The sequence below is a fragment of the Erythrolamprus reginae genome, chromosome 5 (assembly GCF_031021105.1).
Source record: "Erythrolamprus reginae isolate rEryReg1 chromosome 5, rEryReg1.hap1, whole genome shotgun sequence".
In the NCBI taxonomy this organism is placed as follows: domain Eukaryota; kingdom Metazoa; phylum Chordata; class Lepidosauria; order Squamata; family Dipsadidae; genus Erythrolamprus; species Erythrolamprus reginae.
The window spans coordinates 93,732,158-93,754,958 of record NC_091954.1 but is presented as its reverse complement, the minus strand read 5'-3'; the positions used below and the strand labels follow the sequence as shown (position 1 = coordinate 93,754,958).

At 42.0% G+C, this 22,801-nt stretch overlaps 1 protein-coding gene across 8 annotated transcripts in view; it reads right to left on the bottom strand.

The window, feature by feature from the left end:
• Window positions 1-22,801, bottom strand: part of MLF1 (myeloid leukemia factor 1) — a 44,188-nt gene that overhangs the window by 18,561 nt on the left and 2,826 nt on the right. For 2 of the 8 annotated variants that reach the window (XM_070753514.1, XM_070753521.1), the window contains exons 2-4: window positions 17,054-17,204; window positions 3,299-3,343; window positions 3,122-3,166 (exon numbers count right to left, since the gene is read on the bottom strand). In XM_070753514.1, coding sequence (XP_070609615.1) covers window positions 3,122-3,166; window positions 3,299-3,343; window positions 17,054-17,204 — 241 coding nt within the window. The remainder of the gene's footprint in view (window positions 1-3,121; window positions 3,167-3,298; window positions 3,344-17,053; window positions 17,205-22,801) is intronic. The other 6 variants (XM_070753516.1, XM_070753518.1, XM_070753515.1 and 3 more) reach the window with 3 other exon arrangements.

Below are 22,801 nucleotides of genomic sequence, written 5' to 3'. Positions count from 1 at the left end.
AATGTTTCCCATAGGAATCAATGGAAAAGCCCAAAATTCACCCCTTTTGCCAGCCGAAGCACCCATTTTTGCGCTGCTGGGAAACCCCACCTCCGGACTTCTGTGTTTTTGTGATGCTGCAGGGGAATCCCAGCAGGGGAATCCCAGCATCAGAAAAAACGAGCGCTTCGCTGGCAACGGAAGTCCGGAGGTGGGGTTTCCCAGCGAAGGGAGCATCAGTGAAATCGCAGCATCACAAAAACACCGAAGTCCTCGAAACCCCACCTCCGGACCTCTGTGTTTTTGTGATGCTGCGATTTCACTGAGGCTCCCCTTGCTGGGAAACCCCACCTCTGGACTTCTGTTGCCAGCGAAGCACCCCTTTCTGCGCTGCTGGGATTCCCCTGCAGCATCACAAAAACATGGAAGTCCAGAGGTGGGGTTTCCCAGCGAAGGGAGCATCAGTGAAATCCCAGTGGCAGTGGTGGGTTTGTAAGATGAAAATAGTTTGTAAGACAGCGGTCCCCAAACTACGGCCCGCGGGCCGGATGCGGCCCAACGAGGTCTTTTAACCGGCCCGTGGCAAGCTCACGAGATTTTACTGGTCGATAAAATAAGCTCCCGAATCTCCTGTCAACTCACCGCGGTCGGCTGCTCAGCGAGGAGAAGGTGGAGAGGCAAGGGGGCGGGGAGGAAAGCGGGCCTGCAATTGGCCCCTTCCTTTGTCGCCTTTAGGGAGAGAAACTGTTGCTGCCCTATGGCAGAGCAGCAACAGTTCCTCTCCCTAAAGGCGAGAAAGAAATTGGCCAATTGCAGGGCCGCTTTCCTCCCCGCCCCCTTGCCTCTCCACCTCCTCCTCCCCTCCTCCTCCGCGGTGAGTGAAAAACTGTCCACTGAAAGTCACAGCTAAGTGCACCATGGCTAAGTTTGTGTGGGGGGGGGAGGCGGCTGCTTGAAAACCCCTGACCTCCATCGCCTCCCCCCCACGGCACAAGGCGAGCACACCTCGCCGCTGACACAGGCGGCGGGGACTGCCCTGTCCCCCTGTCCCCCCTGCGCAAAACTACGCAGCCCCAGATCGCTCGCTTCTCCAGCCAGCAAAGCCGATTGCCCGGCTTTGCTGGCTGATGCAGGAAAGGAAAGCCTCACATTTAAAAAGCACGCCACTTTCTGGGACTTCAAGCGCGGCCCTTCGCGGCGCCCCCCACCCGTTCCTGCAGGAAGAGATCGGGCACTTTACCGGGAGGTGGAGGCGGCGTGGGGCCGGACGCTGGGTGCCGGGGAGGGCGAAGGAGTGGACGCGCCTCTCAGCTGCAGAGCGGAACGGGGATGGAGATCCGCGGCGGAGTCCGGCGTTGGGAGCCTGGGGCCATGCGGGACCGCTCATCCAGGCTTGCCGGTCCACGCGCGCCTGGATGAGCGGTCCCGCATGGCCCCAGCGCCGGACTCCGCCGCGGATCTCCATCCCCGTTCCGCTCTGCAGCTGAGAGGCGCGTCCACGCCTTCGCCCTCCCCGGCACCCAGCGTCCGGCCCCACGCCGCCTCCACCTCCCGGTAAAGTGCCCGATCTCTTCCTGCAGGAACGGGTGGGGGGCGCCGCGAAGGGCCGCGCTTGAAGGCCACCACGGCGCCGCAGTCCCAGAAAGTGGCGTGCTTTTTAAATGTGAGGCTTTCCTTTCCTGCATCAGCCAGCAAAGCCGGGCAGTCGGCTTTGCTGGCTGGAGAAGCGAGCGATCTGGGGCTGCGTAGTTTTGCGCAAGGGGGACGGGGACAGGGCAGTCCCCGCCGCCTGTGTCAGTGGCTAGGTGTGCTCGCCTTGTGCCGTGGGGGGGAGGCGATGGAGGTCAGGGGTTTTCAAGCAGCCGCCTCCCCCCCACACACAGAGATAAGAGAGAGAAAGAAAGAGAGGGACAGAGAGAAAGAAAGAGAGGGACAGAGAGAAAGAAAGAGAGGGACAGAGAGAAAGAAAGAGGGACAGAGAGTAAGAAAGAGAGGGACAGAGAGTAAGAAAGAGAGGGACAGAGAGAAAGAAAGAGGGACAGAGAGAAAGAAAGAGAGGGACAGAGAGAAAGAAAGAGACAGAGAGAAAGAAAGAGGGACAGAGAGTAAGAAAGAGAGGGACAGAGAGAAAGAGAGAGGGACAGAGAGAAAGAAAGAGAGGGACAGAGAAAAAGAAAGAGAGGGACAGAGAAAAAGAAAGAGAGGGACAGAGAGAAAGAAAGAGGGACAGAGAAAGGGAGAGAGAGAAAGAGAAAGAAAGGTAGAGAGAAAGAGTGAGAGAAAGAGAAGAGAGAGAGAAAGAAAGAGGGGGGAGAGAAAGAGGGAAAGATAGAGAGGGAGAGAGAAAGGAAGAGGAGAGATAGAAAGGGAGAGAGAGAGAAAGGGAGAGAGAGAGGGGGAGAGAGAAAGAGGGAGAGATATAAAGAGTGAGTGAGAGAAAGAGAGAAGAGAGAGAAAGAAAGAGAGAGAGGACAGAGAGAAAGAGAGAGAACTAGAAAGACAGAAGGACAGAGAGAAAGGGAGAGAGAGAGAAAGGAAGAATAAATATTAAATATTGTATTTGTTCCCATTTTGTTTTTTACTTTAAATAATGTATGTGCAGTGTGCATAGGGATTTGTTCACACGTTTTTTTAATAGTCCGGCCCTCCAACAGTCTGAGGGACAGTGAACTGGCCCCCTGTGTAAAAAGTTTGGGGACCCCTGTTGTAAGAAGAGGCAAAAAAATCTTAAACCCTGGGTTTGTATCTTGAAAAGTTTGTATGAAGAGGCGTTTGTAAGATGAGGTATCACTGTATTAATATTAATAATACTTGATTGATACTTAGGATGCTGGCAGGAAACCGTATCAACCATTAGCACCAGTCATTGGTATTTGTGACACTTTTTAAAATGTTCAGTTGATTGAGTTTCATGTTTAATGAATAAATGAGATGATGATGATGATGATGATAATAACAATAATAATAATAATAAAGCTTTTTTTAAAGGATTCATTCAGCAAATAGAAGAAAATATGCAAGTAAGAAAAATATGATAAATTTAAGGCTTATTTCTGGACAAAAATAAAAACTAAAATGAAAATGCTAATGCCCAATGCCCATACCCCCAAATCTTAGTAATCGTTGTCGTTAGTATACTGACCATGCCATCAAAAGTGCCAAAAGGTATAAATGGAAAACTTGGTCCCTGAAAGAGAAGCACCAGTTCATTCAAAATTGTTGCACTCATATGGTTTAGAAATAGTTATGGTTTAAAAAAAAAATTCAAGTAGAAAATAGGCATGCTCAGATTAAATTTGTGTTGTTTTTGTATACTAACCATGCCACCAAAACTGTTAAAAGGCATAAGGGAACAGCTCATCGCCTGTAAGAAAAACATCGACTTATGTAAATTGCTACAATATTATTGTTGGAGAAGGATACACATTTCATAGATTAAAATCAAGAAATTCTCCAAATCAATCTTAAATAACAAAAAAACCCGAGGGCAAGTAGATTAGATTAGATTAGATTAGATTTATTGGATTTATATGCCGCCCCTCTCCGAAAACTCGGGGCGGCTCACAACAAGATAAAAACAATACATAATAACAAATCCAATACCCACCAATCCAATTACAATTTTAAGCTAAAAATTCATAAAAACAACCCCAGAATATTAAAACACGCATACAATCAATCTAACACCAAAACAACATGGGCAAGGGGGAGATGTTTCAGTTCCCCCATGCCTGGCAGCAGAGGTGGGTTTTAAGGAGTTTGCGACAGGCAAGGAGGGTGGGGGCAATCCTAATCTCAGGGGGGAGCTGGTTCCAGAGGGTCGGAGCCGCCACAGAGAAGGCTCTTCCCCTGGGTCCCGCCAGACGACATTGTTTAGTCGACGGGACCCGGAGAAGGCCAACTCTGTGGGACCGAACCGGTCGCTGAGATTCGTGCGGCAGAAGGCGGTCCCGGAGATATTCTGGTCCGGTGCCATGAAGGGCTTTATAGGTCATAACCAACACTTTGAATTGTGACCGGAAACTGATCGGCAACCAATGTAGACTGTGGAGTGTTGGAGCGATATGGGCATACTTAGAGACGCCCATAATTGCTCTCGCAGCTGCATTCTGCACGATCTGAAGTTTCCGAACACTTTTCAAAGGTAGCCCCATGTAGAGAGCATTATAGTAGTCGAGCCTCGAGGTGATGAGGGTAGATCATCCATGCAACCTCTTTAAATAAAAGGGGCAGTCAAATAACTGGGATAGGAAAATGATGAATATATTATCATTTCACAGCATATGGTCCCATGGTAGCTTTAGAGCAGTGTTTCCCAACCTTGGCAACTTGAAGATATCTGGACTTCAACTCCCAGAATTCTGGGAGTTGAAGTCCAAATATCTTCAAGTTGCTAAGGTTGGGAAACACTGCTTTAGAGAAACCTGGATGAGGATGATTATTTGATCCCTTTTCACTTGGGGTTCAGACCAGGGTTTGGGATTGAGACGGCACCGATCGTGCTCATGGATGACCTCTGGAGGGAACAATTCTTCTTGAACTCTCAGTAACATTCAATATCATTGATGATGGAATCCTTTTGGGCAAGCTCGGGAAATTGAGGGGGGCAATTTATGTGCTGTCTCTCCTTTCTCCAGGGCCAGTTCCAGTCAGTGCTCATAGAGGAAAAGACATCTAGCTGTGCCCCCTATTTTGTCGGTTGCCTCAGCACTCTTTCTTCTATTTAACATTGTATCATATTGTTGTGGTTAGCTCTAGCCCTGCTCTTGCCCCAAGGACTGTGGATGTGGGGGAGACATCCACATGCTGGAGGCCTGCTTTGCCCCCGGTGGAATCTGCTGATGAAGGCTCCTCTGACCAAGAAGACATGAGCGACAGGGACGAGGAGAGTGTGGCAGACAGCTCAGAAGGAGATCAATTATCTAGCTCCTCCTTGGATTCAGAACAAGAATTAATGATACAGCCACGCATGCGGAGAGCGATGCATAGGCAACAAACAACTGAGAGATTATTATCAAAGAAAATGAGATCACCTCTGGTTGGGTGGGGCTGTGGTAAGTAGTGAGGCTGCTATAAATAGCAGCCTGTGGGTTTGGCCATTGTGGAGGATTATCTGATCCTTGTGTTTCGTGACTGCTTTACTGACTTTGACCTTTTGTGTGCTGATTTTTCCCCGCTTTGAAACTAAAGCAGAGCAATGTGTGTTTCACTTCGTGAAAGAAGAAGGATTGTGAATTGCCTCACAGCTGCAAGCTATGTATCACAGAACTGATAAGGGACTTGTACAAATTACCAGTTTGTTTGGAGACCAGTGCTCTTTGCTATACCAAAAGAGGGCTTAGTTTAAGTGAATTTTCATTATAAAGAACATTGTTTTGAATTTTCAAACGTGTGTGTGTCTGAAATTTGTACCTGTGCATTTTTGGGAGGAGTCTGCCAGAGAGCCCGACAGAACACTAGCAAGGAATGCATGATGCCTTGCAGTGCAATTACAAACTTAAGTGATTTCAATTTCTATCAATTTCTAGTGCTATGTGAGTTGCACTGATTACTGATGTGTTTCTGGATGCAATTCAAGATGCTGGAAGCCCTGATGGAATCACATTTTTTCCAACAGTTTCTACCCATCCAACCAGGTTGGGTAGAAAGGATATGCTGCATAGCCTGTCAGCCAAAGAATGTTGGCTGGTGGAGATAGAAGATGAGTTTTTTTCTGCAGTAACCCAAGCTCTATGGAACAGTCTCCCTTCGTAGATCAGAATAGTCTCAACCAGTAATGGGCTGTTGGTTAGGCGGACTGGTGCGTAGCTTCAGTTGGAAAAATGGGAGCCGCGGGTACAGCTGCGCATGTCCAATATGCGCAATATTTGGCTTCTGCACCTGCGCAACAAGCAAAATCTTGTGTGAGGATCCTTATGTGAGATTTCAGTGGTTTTCACCCATTTTTTTGCTTCTGCGCATGCGCGGAAGCAAAAATATCCGTGAAAATCACCGAAATCTTGCTCTCGCGCACATCCTCACACAAGATTTCTCTTGCTGCGCATGCACAGAAGCCAAATCTCATGCTAACGGGTGTGCGCTCGCAACAGCCTCAGAGGGACACAGGTAACGCCAAAGATGAGCAGTTCTTCACTGTTAGCCTGTTAGCCTTTTGTAAGTTCCTAAAAACCTGGTTGGTTGGTTGGTTGGTTGGTTGGTTGGTTGGTTGGTTGGTTGGTTAGTTGTTTGTTTGTTTATTTATTTATTGGATTTATATGCCACCCCTCTCCGAAGACTCGGGGCGGCTAACAGCAATCATAAAACAGCGTACAATAATAATACAATACTGTACTAAAAACAATTAAAAACCCATTAATATAAAAAACCAAACATACATACAGACATACCATGCATAAAATTGTAAAGGCCTAGGGGGAAAGGGAATCTCAATTCCCCCATGCCTGACGGCAGAGGTGGGTTTTAAGTAGCTTACGAAAGGCAAGGACGGTGGGGGCAATTCTAATCTTTGGGGGGAGTTGGTTCCAGAGGGCCGGGGCCGCCACAGAGAAGGCTCTTCCCCTGGGTCCCGCCAAGTGGCATTGTTTAGTTGACGGGACCCGGAGAAGACCCACTCTGTGGGGCCTAACTGGTCACTGGGATTCGTGCAGCAGAAGGCGGTCCCGGAATGTTCCCAGGTTATGTCAAGGACCCTGTTTACTGGCTATACTGCTAATAGACCAAGTATCTTGCTCCTAGTTGTATTTAATTTGGATGTTTTTAGTGTTTTTATTGGTTGTATTATTGTTTTAAAATGTTTTTTTAATATTTTTAACAGTAACATATATATTTTGAATTGTAAGCCACCGAGTGTCATTGACTCAAATGAGTGGCCACAGAAACTGAACAAACAGACCTCCAGCATTTCTATAATCCAGGAGCCAAATTTCATTTTTATTTTCACCTGATTTCAGAAAGCCTGGGACAGAACAACTCCTGAGGCATTCATGAAGGCAGTCTGTTACGTGCCAGGTGTGAAGGAAGGGAAAATTATCACCTCTCATCAATGAGCTTCTTTTCAAACTGTAGTTACAACTTGCACTGCACTTTCACCTGGTATGAACAAACATCACAACTTCTGCCAATTTATTTATTTATTTATTGGATTTGTATGCCGCCCCTCTCCGGAGACTCGGGGCGGCTAACAGCAACAATAAAACAGTGGACAATAGTAATCTAATACTAAAAACGATTAAAAACCCATTAATATAAAAACCAAACATACATACATACATACATACCATGCATAGAATTGTAAAGGCCTAGGGGGAAAGAGGATTTCAATTCCCCCATGCCTGACGGCAGAGGTGGGTTTTAAGTAGCTTACGAAAGGCAAGGAGGGTGGGGGCAATTCTAATCTCTGGGGGGAGTTGGTTCCAGAGGGCCGGGGTTGCCACAGAGAAGGCTCTTCCCCTGGGTCCCGCCAAGCGACATTGTTTAGTTGACAGGACCCGGAGAAGGCCAACTCTGTGGGACCTAACTGGTCGCTGGGATTCGTGCAGCAGAAGGCGGTCCCGGAGATAATCTGGTCCGGTGCCATGAAGGGCTTTATAGGTCATAACCAACACTTTGAATTGTGACCGGAAACTGATCGGCAACCAATGCAGACTGCAGAGTGTTGGTGTGACATGGACATATTTGGGAAAGCCCATGATTGCTCTCGCAGCTGCATTCTGCACGATCTGAAGTTTCCGAACATTTTTCAAAGGTAGCCCCATGTAGAGAGCGTTACAGTAGTCGAGCCTCGAGGTGATGAGGGCATGAGTGACTGTGAGCAGTGACTCCCGGTCCAAGTAGGGTCGCAACTGGTGCACAAGGCGAACCTGGGCGAACGTCCCCTCTCGCCACAGCTGAAAGATGTTTCTCTAATGTGAGCTGTGGATCGAGGAGGACAATTTGAAACCGAAATAGACATGCTTAATGAATGATTATACTTTAAGCTTTTATATCTATCTTTAAAAAAAACAAAAAACTTTTAACTAGCTTTGAAGTATCATTAAGCACTTTAAACATGAGTCATGTTTCCAAATATTCAATTCCATGTAGATTCAGTGGAGATTAGCCAGTTCAAAAAGAAACTTTGAATATATCAACATCCTTGCTCATTTTCAAGACATGAATTTTAATTAATAAATTACAGTGAGCTGAGAAAAATTGCAGATCACAATTAAAATAAATAAGGGAAATAGTCTGCAGGTAAGCAAATTATGTTGTAAGATCAAAGATCATATAAAATACAAAAATAGTCATGGAATCCTAACAATGTCAGCAGATTCAAAGGTCATTGAAAAGACATATTGAGTAAATCTGACACAATATACAGAATATTCTGACTTATAAATCCACCATGAATAAGTTACTTGCCAGTACACGTATAAAATGAAGAAGCTATAAATACTACAAATGCAAATACATTCACCATACAGAGAACAGACTTAACTATGACTGGATGGAAAGTCATAGTTCAGTCAGACTAAATGACTGCAGAGTCTGAGATTTTAGAAGATATTAGTAGGAGTAGTTGTGGAAAGTTGAATAAAGAAAGCACAGATAATCTTCTGTTCATATATTATGTAAGGAGAATGCTGTATGCCAGTGTTTCCCAACCTTTTTTGAGCCGCGGCACATTATTCACATTTACAAAATCCTGGGGAACATTGAGCGGGGGGGGGGGGGGCTAAAAAAAAGTTTGGACAAAAAACCCCTCTCTTCCTCCCTTTCACCCTATTTCTCCCTCCCTCTTTTTTTCTTCCTTCCTCCCTTTCTTTTTTGCTCTTTCCCTCTCCCTTCTTCCCCCCTCTTTCTCTCTCTCTCTTGCATTCTTTCTCTCTCTCTTTCTCTGTCTCTCTTGCTATCTCTCTTGCTTTCTCTCACACACTTTCTCTCTTTCTTTCTCCCTTGCTTTCTCTCTCTCTCTCTCTTGCTTTTTCTCTCTTTCTCTGCCTGGGAAAGCGGTGCGCTTTTTCAACGCGCGCTTTTCAAACGTGGCGCTTTCCTGGGCAGCCGGCTTTGCTGACCAGAGAAGGGAGCGATTCAGGACTGCGTGGCTTTGCGCCACTTCAAATGTTTCGGGGGGGGGGGGTTCCTGATGGCTGTGCGGGCGCACGCCCACGCAGCTTAGAGGCAACAGTGGCCGGCGCCCTCCCACCAGGCCCCAAAAGCTCACTTGCCGTCACCACCAGGGAAGCTCCAGCCGGGCCGGGCTCGCAGCACACCTGACCATGTCCCGCGGCACACTGGTTGAAAAACACTGCTGTATGCCATTTCTAGTTATACAACTGAAGCAGTCTACAAATCCTTAAAAAATAAATTAGAAACACACCAGAATATCCAAAAGCATGAGTGAAGGATGTAGTTATATTAAAGCATCACATGAAAAGTGTGTTTATACTGATCATTCTGCACGTTTTCAGATAATTCACAATATTTTATATACAATGCACTTACAAGATCCCTGTTTAGAAGTAGAATCACTCAAAACCTCTACTCATTTATAGCTTATTCTTTCTATCTCATGACTCATTTATCTCCACCTTTTCCATTGCGTAGCCTAAATATCTTACCTCTACTCCAGAGGTCTTCAAACTTGGCAACTCTAAGACTTGTGGACTTCAATTCCCAGAATTCTCCAGCCAGTATAGATAGCTAGAGAATTCTGGAAGTCGACAAGTCTTAAAGTTGCCAAGTTTGGGGACTCTTGCTCTACTCCTTTCTATTTTCAAGTTATATTCATATCCCCTATTTTAAAAAATCTTATTTTACTCAGCATAACTGACTTCTATAATTAAAATTTGAAGCAAATATGAATTTTAGTCATATGATGGAAACATTTTCCTTATACACAATCAAACAAGAATTTACATGATGCATATATTGAGGCCTAGGCATAACTGCAGAGTAGGTACCTATGAAATGTTGGGGTATCTTAATTTTTTAATTAATATATCAGCTAGAAACATAGCAGTGGCAATAATCTGCTGTCAAAGTACAGTGGTACCTCATGATACGAACTTAATTGGTTCCAGGAGGAGGTTCGTAAGGTGAAAAGTTCGTAAAACGAAACAATGTTTCCCATAGGAATCAATGTAAAAGCAAATAATGCATGCAAATCCTTCAGGAAAATCTCAAACTTTAGAAGGGAGGCGAACAGAGGGCAGGGAGGAACAGCTAAAGGGGGCGGGTGGAAGAAGCAAGGCTAGGCTAAAGGGTGAGTGGGAAGGAAGAAAGGCAAGGGGGGGGCGCCCCTCCCTTTTCTTTCTTCCAAAGACACCCTTTCAGTGCCTCTGCAAGCAGGCTGTTCTCTGCAAAGTTTTCCCCCTCCAAGCCGCCCCTCCCTTTTCTTTCTTCAAAAGACACCCTTTCAGTGCCTCTGCAAGCAGGCTGTTCTCCTACTTTTGTTAATGCAAAGTCTTTCCCCCTCCAAGCCGCCCCTCCCTTTTCTTTCTTCAAAAGACACCCTTTCAGTGCCTCTGCAAGCAGGCTGTTCTCCTACTTTTGTTAATGCAAAGTCTTTCCCCCTCCAAGCCGCCCCTCCCTTTTCTTTCTTCAAAAGACACCCTTTCAGTGCCTCTGCAAGCAGGCTGTTCTCCTACTTTTGTTAATGCAAAGTCTTTCCCCCTCCAAGCCGCCCCTCCCTTTTCTTTCTTCAAAAGACACCCTTTCAGTGCCTCTGCAAGCAGGCTGTTCTTCTACTTTTGTTAATGCAAAGTCTTTCCCCCTCCAAGCCGCCCCTCCCTTTTCTTTCTTCAAAAGACACCCTTTCAGTGCCTCTGCAAGCAGGCTGTTCTCCTACTTTTGTTAATGCAAAGTCTTTCCCCCTCCAAGCCGCCCCTCCCTTTTCTTTCTTCAAAAAAGGGGAAAAAAAGAAACCCCTTCATCCCAGCAGCAGCGGCTTGGGTGCGTAAGGTGAAAATAGTTCGGAAGAAGAGGCAAAAAAATCTTAAACACCGGGTTCGTATCTAGAAAAGTTCGTTAGAAGAGGCATTCGTAAGATGAGGTACCACTGTATAAGCAATTTCCAGCAACTTTAATGGTAGCTAACTAGAGCGTATGGAATCTGTATTTCAAATTGTCTGAAGACAATCAAATTGCCAACTCCGGTGTATATGTTTGGGAGAATATTAATATCTAATTTCTTAATTAAAGTGTATTTTAAATACTTTTGTGATTAAGCCCAATGAGAATATTACTACGAGGGTTGCCCAGAAAGTAATGCAGCATGTTTTTTTCCCCTCAGCCTACAGTAATGGTACGAATTCAAAACTTTAGATATGCATTATTTGAATTGTCAGGAGTGCGTGGGAAATTTAGTGTTTCTTCAGATATAGCTGCAGCAGTGTTTCGAAATTGCATCTGCAAGTGATGTACATTACAAGCAGCAGATCGTCACTGGATTTCTCACTGTGGAGAAAGAAACTGTTGGGAACATCCACAAATGTTTGTGTACAGTTTATGGAGAATCTTGCAATCGACAGAAGTACGGTTAGTGCAGAATACATTTTGAGGATGACGAAGAGGTGATTCGCACAGTGCAAAAATGGCTTTGTGACCAGAACAAGGAGTGGTACCGACAGGGCATACACGCCCTTGTGTCTCACTGGAGGAAGGCCATAGAATGGGACAGAGATTACATGGAAAAATAGGGAGCGTAGAAGAAACATCATTCTTTCTTGTGTGTAAGTTTTATTGAACTCAATAAATAATTGTTGAAGAAAAAAAATGTGGTGCATTACTTTCTGGGCGACCCTCGTACAACAAATATGAGGAAAGGGTTGTTCCATGAGTCTAGGATAGCTCACTGTTGCCAGCTCACTACCACCAGAATGCCTGTATCAACTCAAAGGTGGCAAGTTGCAACAGAACAAATCCACATGGCCAACTCGCTCCCTGGGTGGCTGGAAAAAGAGCCAAATAGGTGGGCAAGCAAGAAGGCAGGCAGCATGCAGAGTGCGTTGGAGAGGGCTGCTAGGGGCTTTGCATTTTCACACTTTCCACTGCTGTGGCCACCCAGCAGCGGCTCAGAGGCTGGCATGGATCAGCACCTGGATCAGCAGCATCAGAGGCAGCTTCGAACCCGGAACTGCACCAGGCTCAGAGCCCAGCATGGCGGCCACAGTGCAGGCGTATGAAAATGTTGATCTGATTTAAAGAAAAGAAATGGAGCAAACCAAATAATGCACAAAAGCACCATAATCCTTGGAAACTGCACCGCTTTCCTTTGTTCAGAAATGAAGGCAAATAATTAATTGCATAGCAACCCAGAACACTGTAATTTTCTAGGGAAATAAATGCAGTAATACAAAGCAACAGTAGATTTAGATTCTCTCATCAACGGAAGAATTCAACTTCCTATAACAGCTTTTTGACTGCATGATGCTATCTGTCATTCTGCTTCTGAATGACTGTGCACATCAAACAACAGGAGACTGCACACCCTCCCCTAGTTCCTGAGAAAGAATAGCATTCTTAATATAGCCACATTCATGTTTGCATTCCGTCATAATTTTATGAAAGGTTAAGATGCTCTTCAGTGCCCTTATCACAACACAAAATATTACAGTCACAAAAAGTAATGCTTTTGTTGAATGCATTAAATTATATGTATAATAGTCAAAATACAAAGATACAGTGGTACCTCATCATATGAACTTAATTGGTTCCAGGAGGAGGTTCGTAAGGTGAAATGTTCGTAAGACGAAACAATGTTTCCCATAGGAATCAATGTAAAAGCAAATAATGCGTGCAAATCCTTCAGGAAAATCCCAAACTTTAGAAGGGAGGCGAACAGAGGGCAGGGAGGAGCAGCTAAAGGGGGTGGGTGGAAGAAGCAAGGCTAGGCTAAAGGGTGAGTGGGAAGGAAGAAAGGCAAGGGGGGGGCGCCCCTCCCTTTTCTTTCTTAAAAAGACATTGTTTCAGTGCCTTTGCAAGCATGCAAAATCTTTACTCCTCCAAGCTGCCCCTCCCTTTTCTTTCTTAAAAAGACACCGTTTCAGTGCCTTTGCAAGCATGCAAAATCTTTACTCCTCCAAGCTGCCCCTCCCTTTTCTTTCTTCAAAAAAGGGGAAAAAAAGAAACCCCTTCATCCCAGCAGCAGCTGCTTGGGTTCGTAAGGTGAAAATAGTTCGGAAGAAGAGGCAAAAAAATCTTAAACACCGGGTTCGTATCTTGAAAAGTTCGTTAGAAGAGGCGTTTGTAAGATGAGGTACCACTGTACTTCAAACATGTGACGTGCATTTTAAAAGTAATAAGATGAATATTCAACTAATCGTTCCCATAGAATCTATAGGGATATGCATAAAATAATGCATATCTTTTTTCCATGTTAGCTCTACGATCTATAACAGTGTGGCTAGGAAGTGCGGCGGGAATATTCTGAGCAAGGTCACTTTCTCCACATTGTGCACATCTCCCAAATCTTCCTGCATCTTCCTTTTATCCCTTAGCTTCCTTTAGCCCAGTGCGTCTCAATTATTTTCTGTTATGCCCCACCTAGGAAGAAGTAAACATTTCGCGCGCCCCCAACTCTCTGCTGACGCATCTCTCGCAGCTCACCTTGCCTGACCTGCCACTTCCAAATTGCACCCCACCGCGAGATGCACATCCTATCTAACACTTGTACCACTACCTCTGTTGCATTCCTTGGCGTTGTGTCCAGGGCAGCCCATTCTAAAAGAGAACATCTGGCAAGTTTGAGAAGTTTGATTGAACTCGCAAGAGGTTTTCTTTCAGAACTAAAAGTAACATAGGGGAAGGTTTGGTAGGGAAGATTTGCCTATTTGCCGATGACTCTAAAGTGTGCAATAGGGTTGATATTCCTGGAGGCGTCTGTAATATGGTAAATGATTTAGCTTTACTAGATAAATGGTCAAAGCAATGGAAACTGCAGTTTAATGTTTCCAAATGTAAAATAATGCAGTTGGGGAAAAGGAATCCTCAATCTGAGTATTGTATTGGCAGTTCTGTGCTAGCAAAAACTTCAGAAGAGAAGGATTTAGGGGTAGTGATTTCTGACAGTCTCAAAATGGGTGAACAGTGCAGTCAGGTGGTAGGGAGAGCAAGTAGAATGCTTGGCTGCATAGCTAGAAGTATAACAAGCAGGAAGAGGAAGATTGTGTTCCCGCTGCATAGAGGGCTGGTGAGACCACATTTGGAGTACTGTGTTCAGTTCTGGAGACCTCACCTACAAAAAGATATTGACAAAATTGAATGGGTCCAAAGACGGGCTACAAAAATGGTGGAAGGTCTTAAGCATAAAATGTATCAGGAAAGACTTAATGAACTCAATCTGTATAGTCTGGATGGCAGAAGGGAAAGGGGGGACATGATCGAAACATTTAAATATGCTAAAGGGTTAAATAAGGTTCAGGAGGGAAGTGTTTTTAATAGGAAAGTGAACACAAGAACAAGGGGACACAATCTGAAGTTAGTTGGGGGAAAGATCAAAAGCAACATGAGAAAATATTATTTTACTGAAAGAGTAGTAGATCCTTGGAACAAACTTCCAGCAGATGTGGTTGGTAAATCCACAGTAACTGAATTTAAACATGTCTGGGATAAACATATATCCATCCTAAGATAAAAATACAGGAAATAGTATAAGGGCAGACTAGATGGACCATGAGGTCTTTTTCTGCCGTCAGTCTTCTATGTTTCTATGTTTCTAACTGGCTGCCCTGGACACAACACCGAGGAGGTACTGGTACAAGTAGCAGGCTGGACGTGCTTCCTACTCCCTGTGGCAAAAAAAGCACATTCCTTGGGGTCACACACCCCCACTGGCATTGCTCCGTGGCCCCAGTGGGGCCCACCCCACTATTTGAGAAGCAGTGCTTTAGCCATACATATTTCCTTCATTGATGACTTTCCCTTTTCCCCCTACTCTTCACACATTGGAACGCCTGTGCCCAAAACATGTATGTTCTGAGTCTCATTTCAGACAAAACATGCATGCTACATGTTAGGAAAAACTCTACAAAACTGCCTGTTCCATGCTGGTGATAGTTTGGCCTATTTTGCCAATTTCCCAAATGTTAAACTAACATAATGTTTATAGGAACATGTTATCAAGACTTTGACTATAAAATGCTTTCAGCTGGTGTAATAATTGATGTATATATTTTTTTTAAAGCCTTACCAAAATTAAGTTTAATTACAGAGGAAACTGAGTTGACTTTTGAAAACATATAAAGAAAATGTGTGTCATTTCCAACTGAAAAGGCAGGTAAAAAATTGTTACAGTAATAACATGTACCAACAATGTTCTATCTCAATTAAAGATCTGTGAGATTTTTCTTTCCGGATGCTGAGCAAAATCCAGTTTGGTAGCATTAATACCCATACATATCATGGGCTTTGAGTCAGCACACCCCTCTTGCTTCGTTGCAAGATTAATCAGAAATAACTCGTAGAAGCAACTCTGTACTCCTAGCAACTGGAGTTACTGAGTCTATTCCAGGGGTGGGTGCCTCTTGGTTCAGACCGGTTCGCCCAAACTGGTAGCGATCCTCTGGTGACATCACAATGACATCACCCATCTGGTTTGGTCAGTGCCAATCCATGGGCACCACCATCTTTTTTTTTTACTTCTTCTGAGCATGCACAGAAGTTGAGTTTCCGGCACTGTGCATGCAGTTGCCCTCTTGTTTTCGGCAGTTTTTTTCAGATTTTCCAGCACTGCACATGCGTACGTGCGCCAGGCGTGGAGGAAGCAAACAAGCAGCAAGGTAAGTTAGAACCCACCCCTGGTCTATTCATACCAAGAGCAATTCAAAATTGATGTTATTATTGTAGTTTGTGTTCAAGCTGTAAGGGACAATTTTATTGGCAGTTTGTGTTCAAGCACAGACCAATCAGATTAGGCTGGAGTGGGGCTAGACTGGGAAGTATAAAAAGGAGGGTAAAGCCATTTTAAATTGCACTTTCAGATCACAGATGTTAAAGGGTCAAATAAGGACCAGGAGGGAAGTGTTTTTAATAGGAAAGTGAACACAAGAACAAGGGGACACTGAAGTTAGTTGGGGGAAAGATCAAAAGCAACATGAGAAAATATTATTTCACTGAAAGAGTAGTAGATCCTTGGAACAAACTTCCAGCAGACGTGGTTGGTAAATCCACAGTAACTGAATTTAAACATGCCTGGGATAAACATATATCCATTGTAAGATAAATTACAGGAAATGGTATAAGGGCAGACTAGATGGACCATGAGGTCTTTTTCTGCCGTCAGTCTTCTATGTTTCTATGTATTGTCCTTCCCAACTTAGATTAGAATGCTGCAACATTTCTGATCCACCAAAAAAGGTGAACTTCACTGCTAAATAATTTGTTTCACTCATTCCCTGCAGAGTGATACGTAAGATTATCTAAGTGCATGCCAGCAAAGACGTTCAGATTTTTGTTATTGTCATTTAATGACAACTAAGAGCCAGACAAAGTGCAGGTGTTGTTCTAGACACAATTATATATAACTTCATAGTATTTTCTGGAATTAAACAGATATTTAACATAATATAAAAAAACTAATTTGAAGAAGCATCACATGTATTTTATTTACTTTTCTTACAGGTACACAATCCCACAATTATAATTAGACAAAACAGCAAAAGGCTAAAGGCATAGTGATTTTTCAATATTTAGGAAAAAAGGAATAACTCTAGTCTAGAAGGCAGATGGGGTATTTCTATTTCAAAGGATCTCCCTGAGTACAAATGTAAGAATATTTTTTTAAAAAATCTGGCAGTTACCCTTCTGACTTGCAAGTGACAGTTTCTGTTGCTGTAAACCATATCAGTTTCCAGTGCTTAGATTATAGAACTTGGCACTGTCCTTCAACCCTTGTAGCATTAAACTAGAAAATAAATCCCAAAGATTCAGTTATCTCAACTTTGTGAGAAAAGAAAATGATTCAACATTAAAATAATGGTTTAAATAAATGTAGTCCTTTATCAAGTAAGAATTTTGTAATCTCCATCAAAACACAATTTTTCCGCCCTACAAAAGTAGTAAAGTTGAAATTGACATTGTCTAAAAGAAGACATACCTTGTCATTGTCTCTCAAGTCCATCTGAGAATTGGGATGTCCTCTGTGATGTAAACCTCCTGGTCGGTCTTCAATTGAAAGAAATGGATCTCGTCCAAAAGGTTCAGAAAATAAATGCCGTAAATGATCGTTATGGGCAGTAAATGTATCCCTGAAAATAAAATAGGATAGCTAGAAAATATCTATCTCTGCATTAGAGAACATGCAAAGTTTTCAAATACAACGTATAGCAAAACCCACTTTTTACAGAATGTTTACATAGTTTTTACAGATCACATTATTTTTCAGAGTAAACTGGTGCATTTTACATTATGACACCCAAGAAAAATTAAAAGACAGAATGTTTAAAACAAGAAAATCAGTAAAACAGGGAATACGTATGACCTGAGTATCCACTGTAATAAATTCAATCAATCAATCAATCAATCAATCAATCAATCAATAACAAAGACAGAACATTTGACTTAATTCTCAAAGACAACAGAATGAAAAGTATAACTGAGTATATTTTCCTTGCAATATACTAATACCATACAAGTTACACCAGTGAATTCCAATACATTACTTAAACATAATTAAAGTGCAGAACATTGTTTTCACTGGTGGCACATATATTAGAAAGTGGCCATTTTGCTATGTTAGTTTTATATTATAGAGTCTTCTTTACAAAATTTATTAGACCATTGATTTGATACAGCATACTGTCCCAGCAGTGAACTATACAAAAATAGGTTCATAGGGCAGCCTTTTGCAGAAGGGAAATTGCTTCTGCACCTGTCTACACTATTCAGGAAAAAAGTTGGCAGGACCAGAAAACAGTCTGAGATCTAGTAAAGCTTCCCAGGAACAGCTGTGCAATCAAGGAGACATTTATAAAACCAATTTTATCCTAGACAGTATTTCTGGACTGTCAATTCCTATCCTCTCCTTGTGAGGCAGAGGAAGCTTTCAGACTAGTTTACCATTTTAGAAGTTACTTCTACAGTGAAATAGTGCTAGCAATTTGCATGATCTACTGCAGTGACTTTCAACCTTTTTTGAGCTGCGGCACATTTTTTACATTTATGAAACCCTGGGGCACATTGAGCGGGGGGGGGGGGGGCTAAAAAAAGTTTGGACAAAAAAATTCTCTCTCTCTTCCTCCCTTTCACATTATTTCTCTCTCCCTCCCTCTCTCTCCATCCCTCTTTCTTTCTCTTTCTTCCTTCCTCTCCTTTTTGCTCTCTCTCTCCCTCCCTACCTCCCTCTATGTCTTTCTCTCTCTCTCCTTCCCTCCCTCTGTTTCTCTCTCTCTCTTGCTTTCTTTCTCTCTCTTTCTCTCTCTCTTGCTTTCTTTTTCTTGTTCTCTTTCTCTCTCTCTTGCTTTCTTTCTCTCTCTTGTTCTCTTTCTCTCTTGCTTTCTTTCTCTCTCTCTCTCTTTCTTTCTCTCTCTCTTGTTCTCTTTCTCTCTTGCTTTCTTTCTCTCTCTCTCTCTTCCTTTCTTTCTCTCTCTGAGCTTCGCGGCACACCTTACCATGTCTCGCGGCACACTAGTGTGCCCCGGCACACTAGTGTGCCCCGGCACACTGGTTGAAAAACACTGATCTACAGAATGCAAAATAGTACTTCTCAAAAATGAGAATTAGTATTTAGATTGTACTTTAAACACTTTCTAACCAAGAAAACAGACAGTCTATGACTAATGTCATGCAAATCCCACTACACACAAACACACACACCCTATTATGGCAATATTTATTATGGCAATATTTAAATCTTGGTTACATTTCACTAAATTTCTAGCATATTCCCCCCGGAGATTAGAACGGCCCCCACCCTCCTTGTCTTTCGCAAATTACTTAAGACCCACCTTTGTCGCCAGGCATGGGGGAGTTAAGTTATCCTTTCCCCCTAGGCTATTACAAGTTATGCATGGTATGTTTGTGTGTATGTTTGGGTTTTTATAAGGGTTTTTTAGTTGTTTTTATTAATTAGATTGTTCATGTTGTTTTACCACTATTGTTAGCCGCCCCGAATCTGCGGAGAGGGGCGGCATACAAATCCAATAAATAATAATAATAATAATAATAATAATAATAATAATAATAATAATATTCCTTTATAGGAAGGTAAACACCTGTTTTGCTTCTCCATGCCATGCTTATATTTTTGCCAAAATGCTCAAGGGAGTGCTTGCTTGGCACTTTTAAACTCAAAGTAAACGAGGAGAAGAATTGGATGACAATTATACTTACAAGGATACTCCAGATGTAGTATAATTAGAGGTTTAGAACTTTGGGGATACAATCCAGAAGGGCTACTGTAGCATGGTAGGGAAAATCAACCTATCAAACAAAACCTTTTCCTCCCTGTTCTTTAGATGTGATCAAAGTCAAACTCAGTTTATTGCTGTCTAATCCCATCAGACCCAAATTGAACCTTCCTGCCCGCAGATAAACTTCCCTGAACCAAAGAACAGAAGCCTCCTCACCAGTTCACAAGGTAGCCTATATAAAAGAATTTCAACTTAAAGAAACCCCAATGTTTTATCCCCAACCAGTTCCATCCTTAAGATTTCACCTTCTACATGAGATGCTGCTCTTCTGAAAGTTCATTTTATCTAACAATTGAACTCATCCCAAGTATACCGACAAGGACGGTCACCTGCCTTGTTTGCCCAAACTAAGTTGGAAAATTAGATTCCTAGGATTGCAAACTTCAAACTTTTATGAAAACCTTTGCTTATTCATTTGTCTGGGGTCCCTATTTCTTTTAAAGGAGGCACACAATGATAATTCCAATAAGAATTCTTCTCTCCTTATTCACAATGAATCCATAACAGTAGGCTTAATTCAATATTGACCTTTAAAGCCCTACGTAGCATTGGGCCAGAATACATCCGGAACCGCCTTCTACCACACGAATCCCAGCGGCTGATAAGGTCCCACAGAGATGGCCTTCTCCGGGTCCCGTCGACCAAACAATGTCGTTTGGCGGGCCCCAGGAGAAGAGCCTTCTCTGTGGCGGCCCTGGCCCTCTGGAACCAACTCCCCCCAGAGATTAGAATGGCCCCCACCCTCCTTGTCTTTCGCAAATTACTTAAGACCCACCTTTGTCGCCAGGCTATTACAAGTTATGCATGGTATGTTTGTGTGTATGTTTGGTTTTTTATAATAAGGGTTTTATAGTTGTTTTTATTAATTGGATTGTTCATGTTGTTTTACCACTGTTGTTAGCCGCCCCAAGTCTGCGGAGAGGGGCGGCATACAAATACAATAAATAAATAATAAATAAATAAATAAATAAATAAATAATAATAATAATATTGTATATGAGGGACATCCATTTGTCCAGCAGAATTCCCCTGTCTTCTCCATATATTTTCCATGGGCTCTTGGAATTAAGTTTAATGGCTTCTCCAACTTTTAGAGCAGAGCTTTAAGATGCATGGACAACAGTAAGAATGATGGGAAATTGTCCTCCTTTTCAATATCACTTGCAAACGTGATTTGATCAGCACTACGGATTAACCCAACAATCTACATTTCTTTAATATAGTGTCACATGTGCCTTTGCTCATTTTCAGTCTGCCAATCTTTTTGAACAAAGAACCAAGTTACTTTCTGACTAAATGAAGACTAAATGCCAAAGAAACAACCTGTCTGGGCATGCAAGTCTCTGGATTAATGCCACTGACTTTATTACATTAGACGTTGGCAACAAAACTGACATAAAGTCTTAGCACCCTGTCAGAGCCACCAAAACAGCTGCTGACATTGAGTAAAATTGTCCTCTGATTTCAAAAGTTGTATAACTACTGTGTAATTGTATCTTACATATAATCTGTAACTAACGTACAATTGTACCTTAAGCAGAGAAATTATAGTATTGCAAAATTAATAGCCAAACATACGGCTCCTAGGAAAAAGTTAGAAATGAGCCAGATTAATATACAAGCCTGATTTGGGTATAGATATTAAATGAATCCACAAAATGTAATATGTATTTGTGTGCGTGCACATGCATTGGATTTGGTATTATGTACTGTACTGTTTTTTATTATTGTTGTGAGCCGCCCCGAGTTTGCGGAGAGGGGCGGCATATAAATCCAATAAACCTAAACCTAAACCATGTGTTATTTCTTTGATATACCCAACAACCGATTTTATCATAACTTTTGGCATTTTATAAAAGAACAATAAAATCCATCTCTGTCGTCAGGCATGGGGGAACTGACACATCTCCCCCGGGCCTATACATGGAATGTTTGTGTGTGTGTTTGCTTTTAATAATGGGTTTTTTAGTGTTTTTTAAATTATTAGATTTGTTTTTTACATTGTTCTTGTTATTGTTGTGAGCCGCCCCGACTCTACGGAGAGGGGCGGCATACAAATCTAATAAATAAATAAATAGATAGATAGATAGATATATAGATAGATAGAATAGAATAGAATAGAATAGAATAGAATTTTTATTGGCCAAGTGTGATTGGACACACAATAAATAAATAAAATATACAATGGCATAAAAACTAAAAAAGACCGGATAAACTAATCAAACTAAAACCAAACCACTTACAGTCAGCATCTACTTTAATCCAAGGCCTGGGGAATAGCTGGTCTTGAGAGCATGTTGAATAAGGTGGAGTGGAGGGGCTAATAAGAATTCCAGGGGAATGTTGTTCCCATAAGGTGTTATTAGGACAGAGAAGGCCCAATTCCTGATTTCCACAACTGACACTGATCGATGGGACTCAGCAGGACAACTGTAGGAAACTACGGTGGACAGGCAGTTTCTCAAACAACTAGAAACTATTTTTTGACTGAGTACTCAAATGCTAAATCAAAAACAGCATCTGAAAATTATCTTTGGCTAAAGCAGGTCATACAGATAAAAAGTTTCATCACCATACAATTCCAAATATGGTAAAAGTCTTCAGGACTGTTTATAAATATCCAACTTGTATTTGTAAACAATTTGTAAACAACTAGTAACCAATTACTCAGAAATATGACAATGGATTTTCATTGATGCTATGATTTGTTGTGAAAGCAAAAAGCTTACATGAATATAAATTATTGGAATCTAGTTTTGAACAAATCTAAATGCAGTTTGGATGTTAAAATATTACTTTTACAACCTGAAACTAAATAAAGCCTCATTAAAAGTTTCTAATAAGATTCATACTTAGAGTAGGTCTGGATAGAGTGAGCATTTAGCAGAATTTAACATTGCAGAAGTTCAGAAACACTCACAATGGCTAACTCTCTAATAAGAGTCAATGATTATTGTTACAGGGTAAAAATTTAAACTCTGATCTAAAACAGACTTTAAAAACAGCAAAAAAAAGCAGCAAAATTTTTGAGAATTCCAAATACTTTTAGCAAAATTAATGAAATGTTTTATAAAAAGCAGTTATTTTAAGATAAAACAAAAACTGGCATATATGTCAATCGTTAAATGCTTAAGTTCTGATACAAAATTAATATACTGTACATATTGTATATCTGTATGTTTTCATATGGTTTTTTTATGTGTTTTATTTTTATTTTTTTCTTATGTTTTTGTTTTTATATGTAAATACTTAATAAAGATTTTTTAAAAAAAAGATATAACAAAAACCTTGCCTCTTTTTTCACAACATATGAGAATTCAGTTTTATCTTTGAATTTTCAGAATGTACTGTAGTAATCAAAAACAAATGTTTATATCAGTATTTGTCTATCAATATTTTCAAACAGCTTTAATATCAACAAAATCAAAAATTTG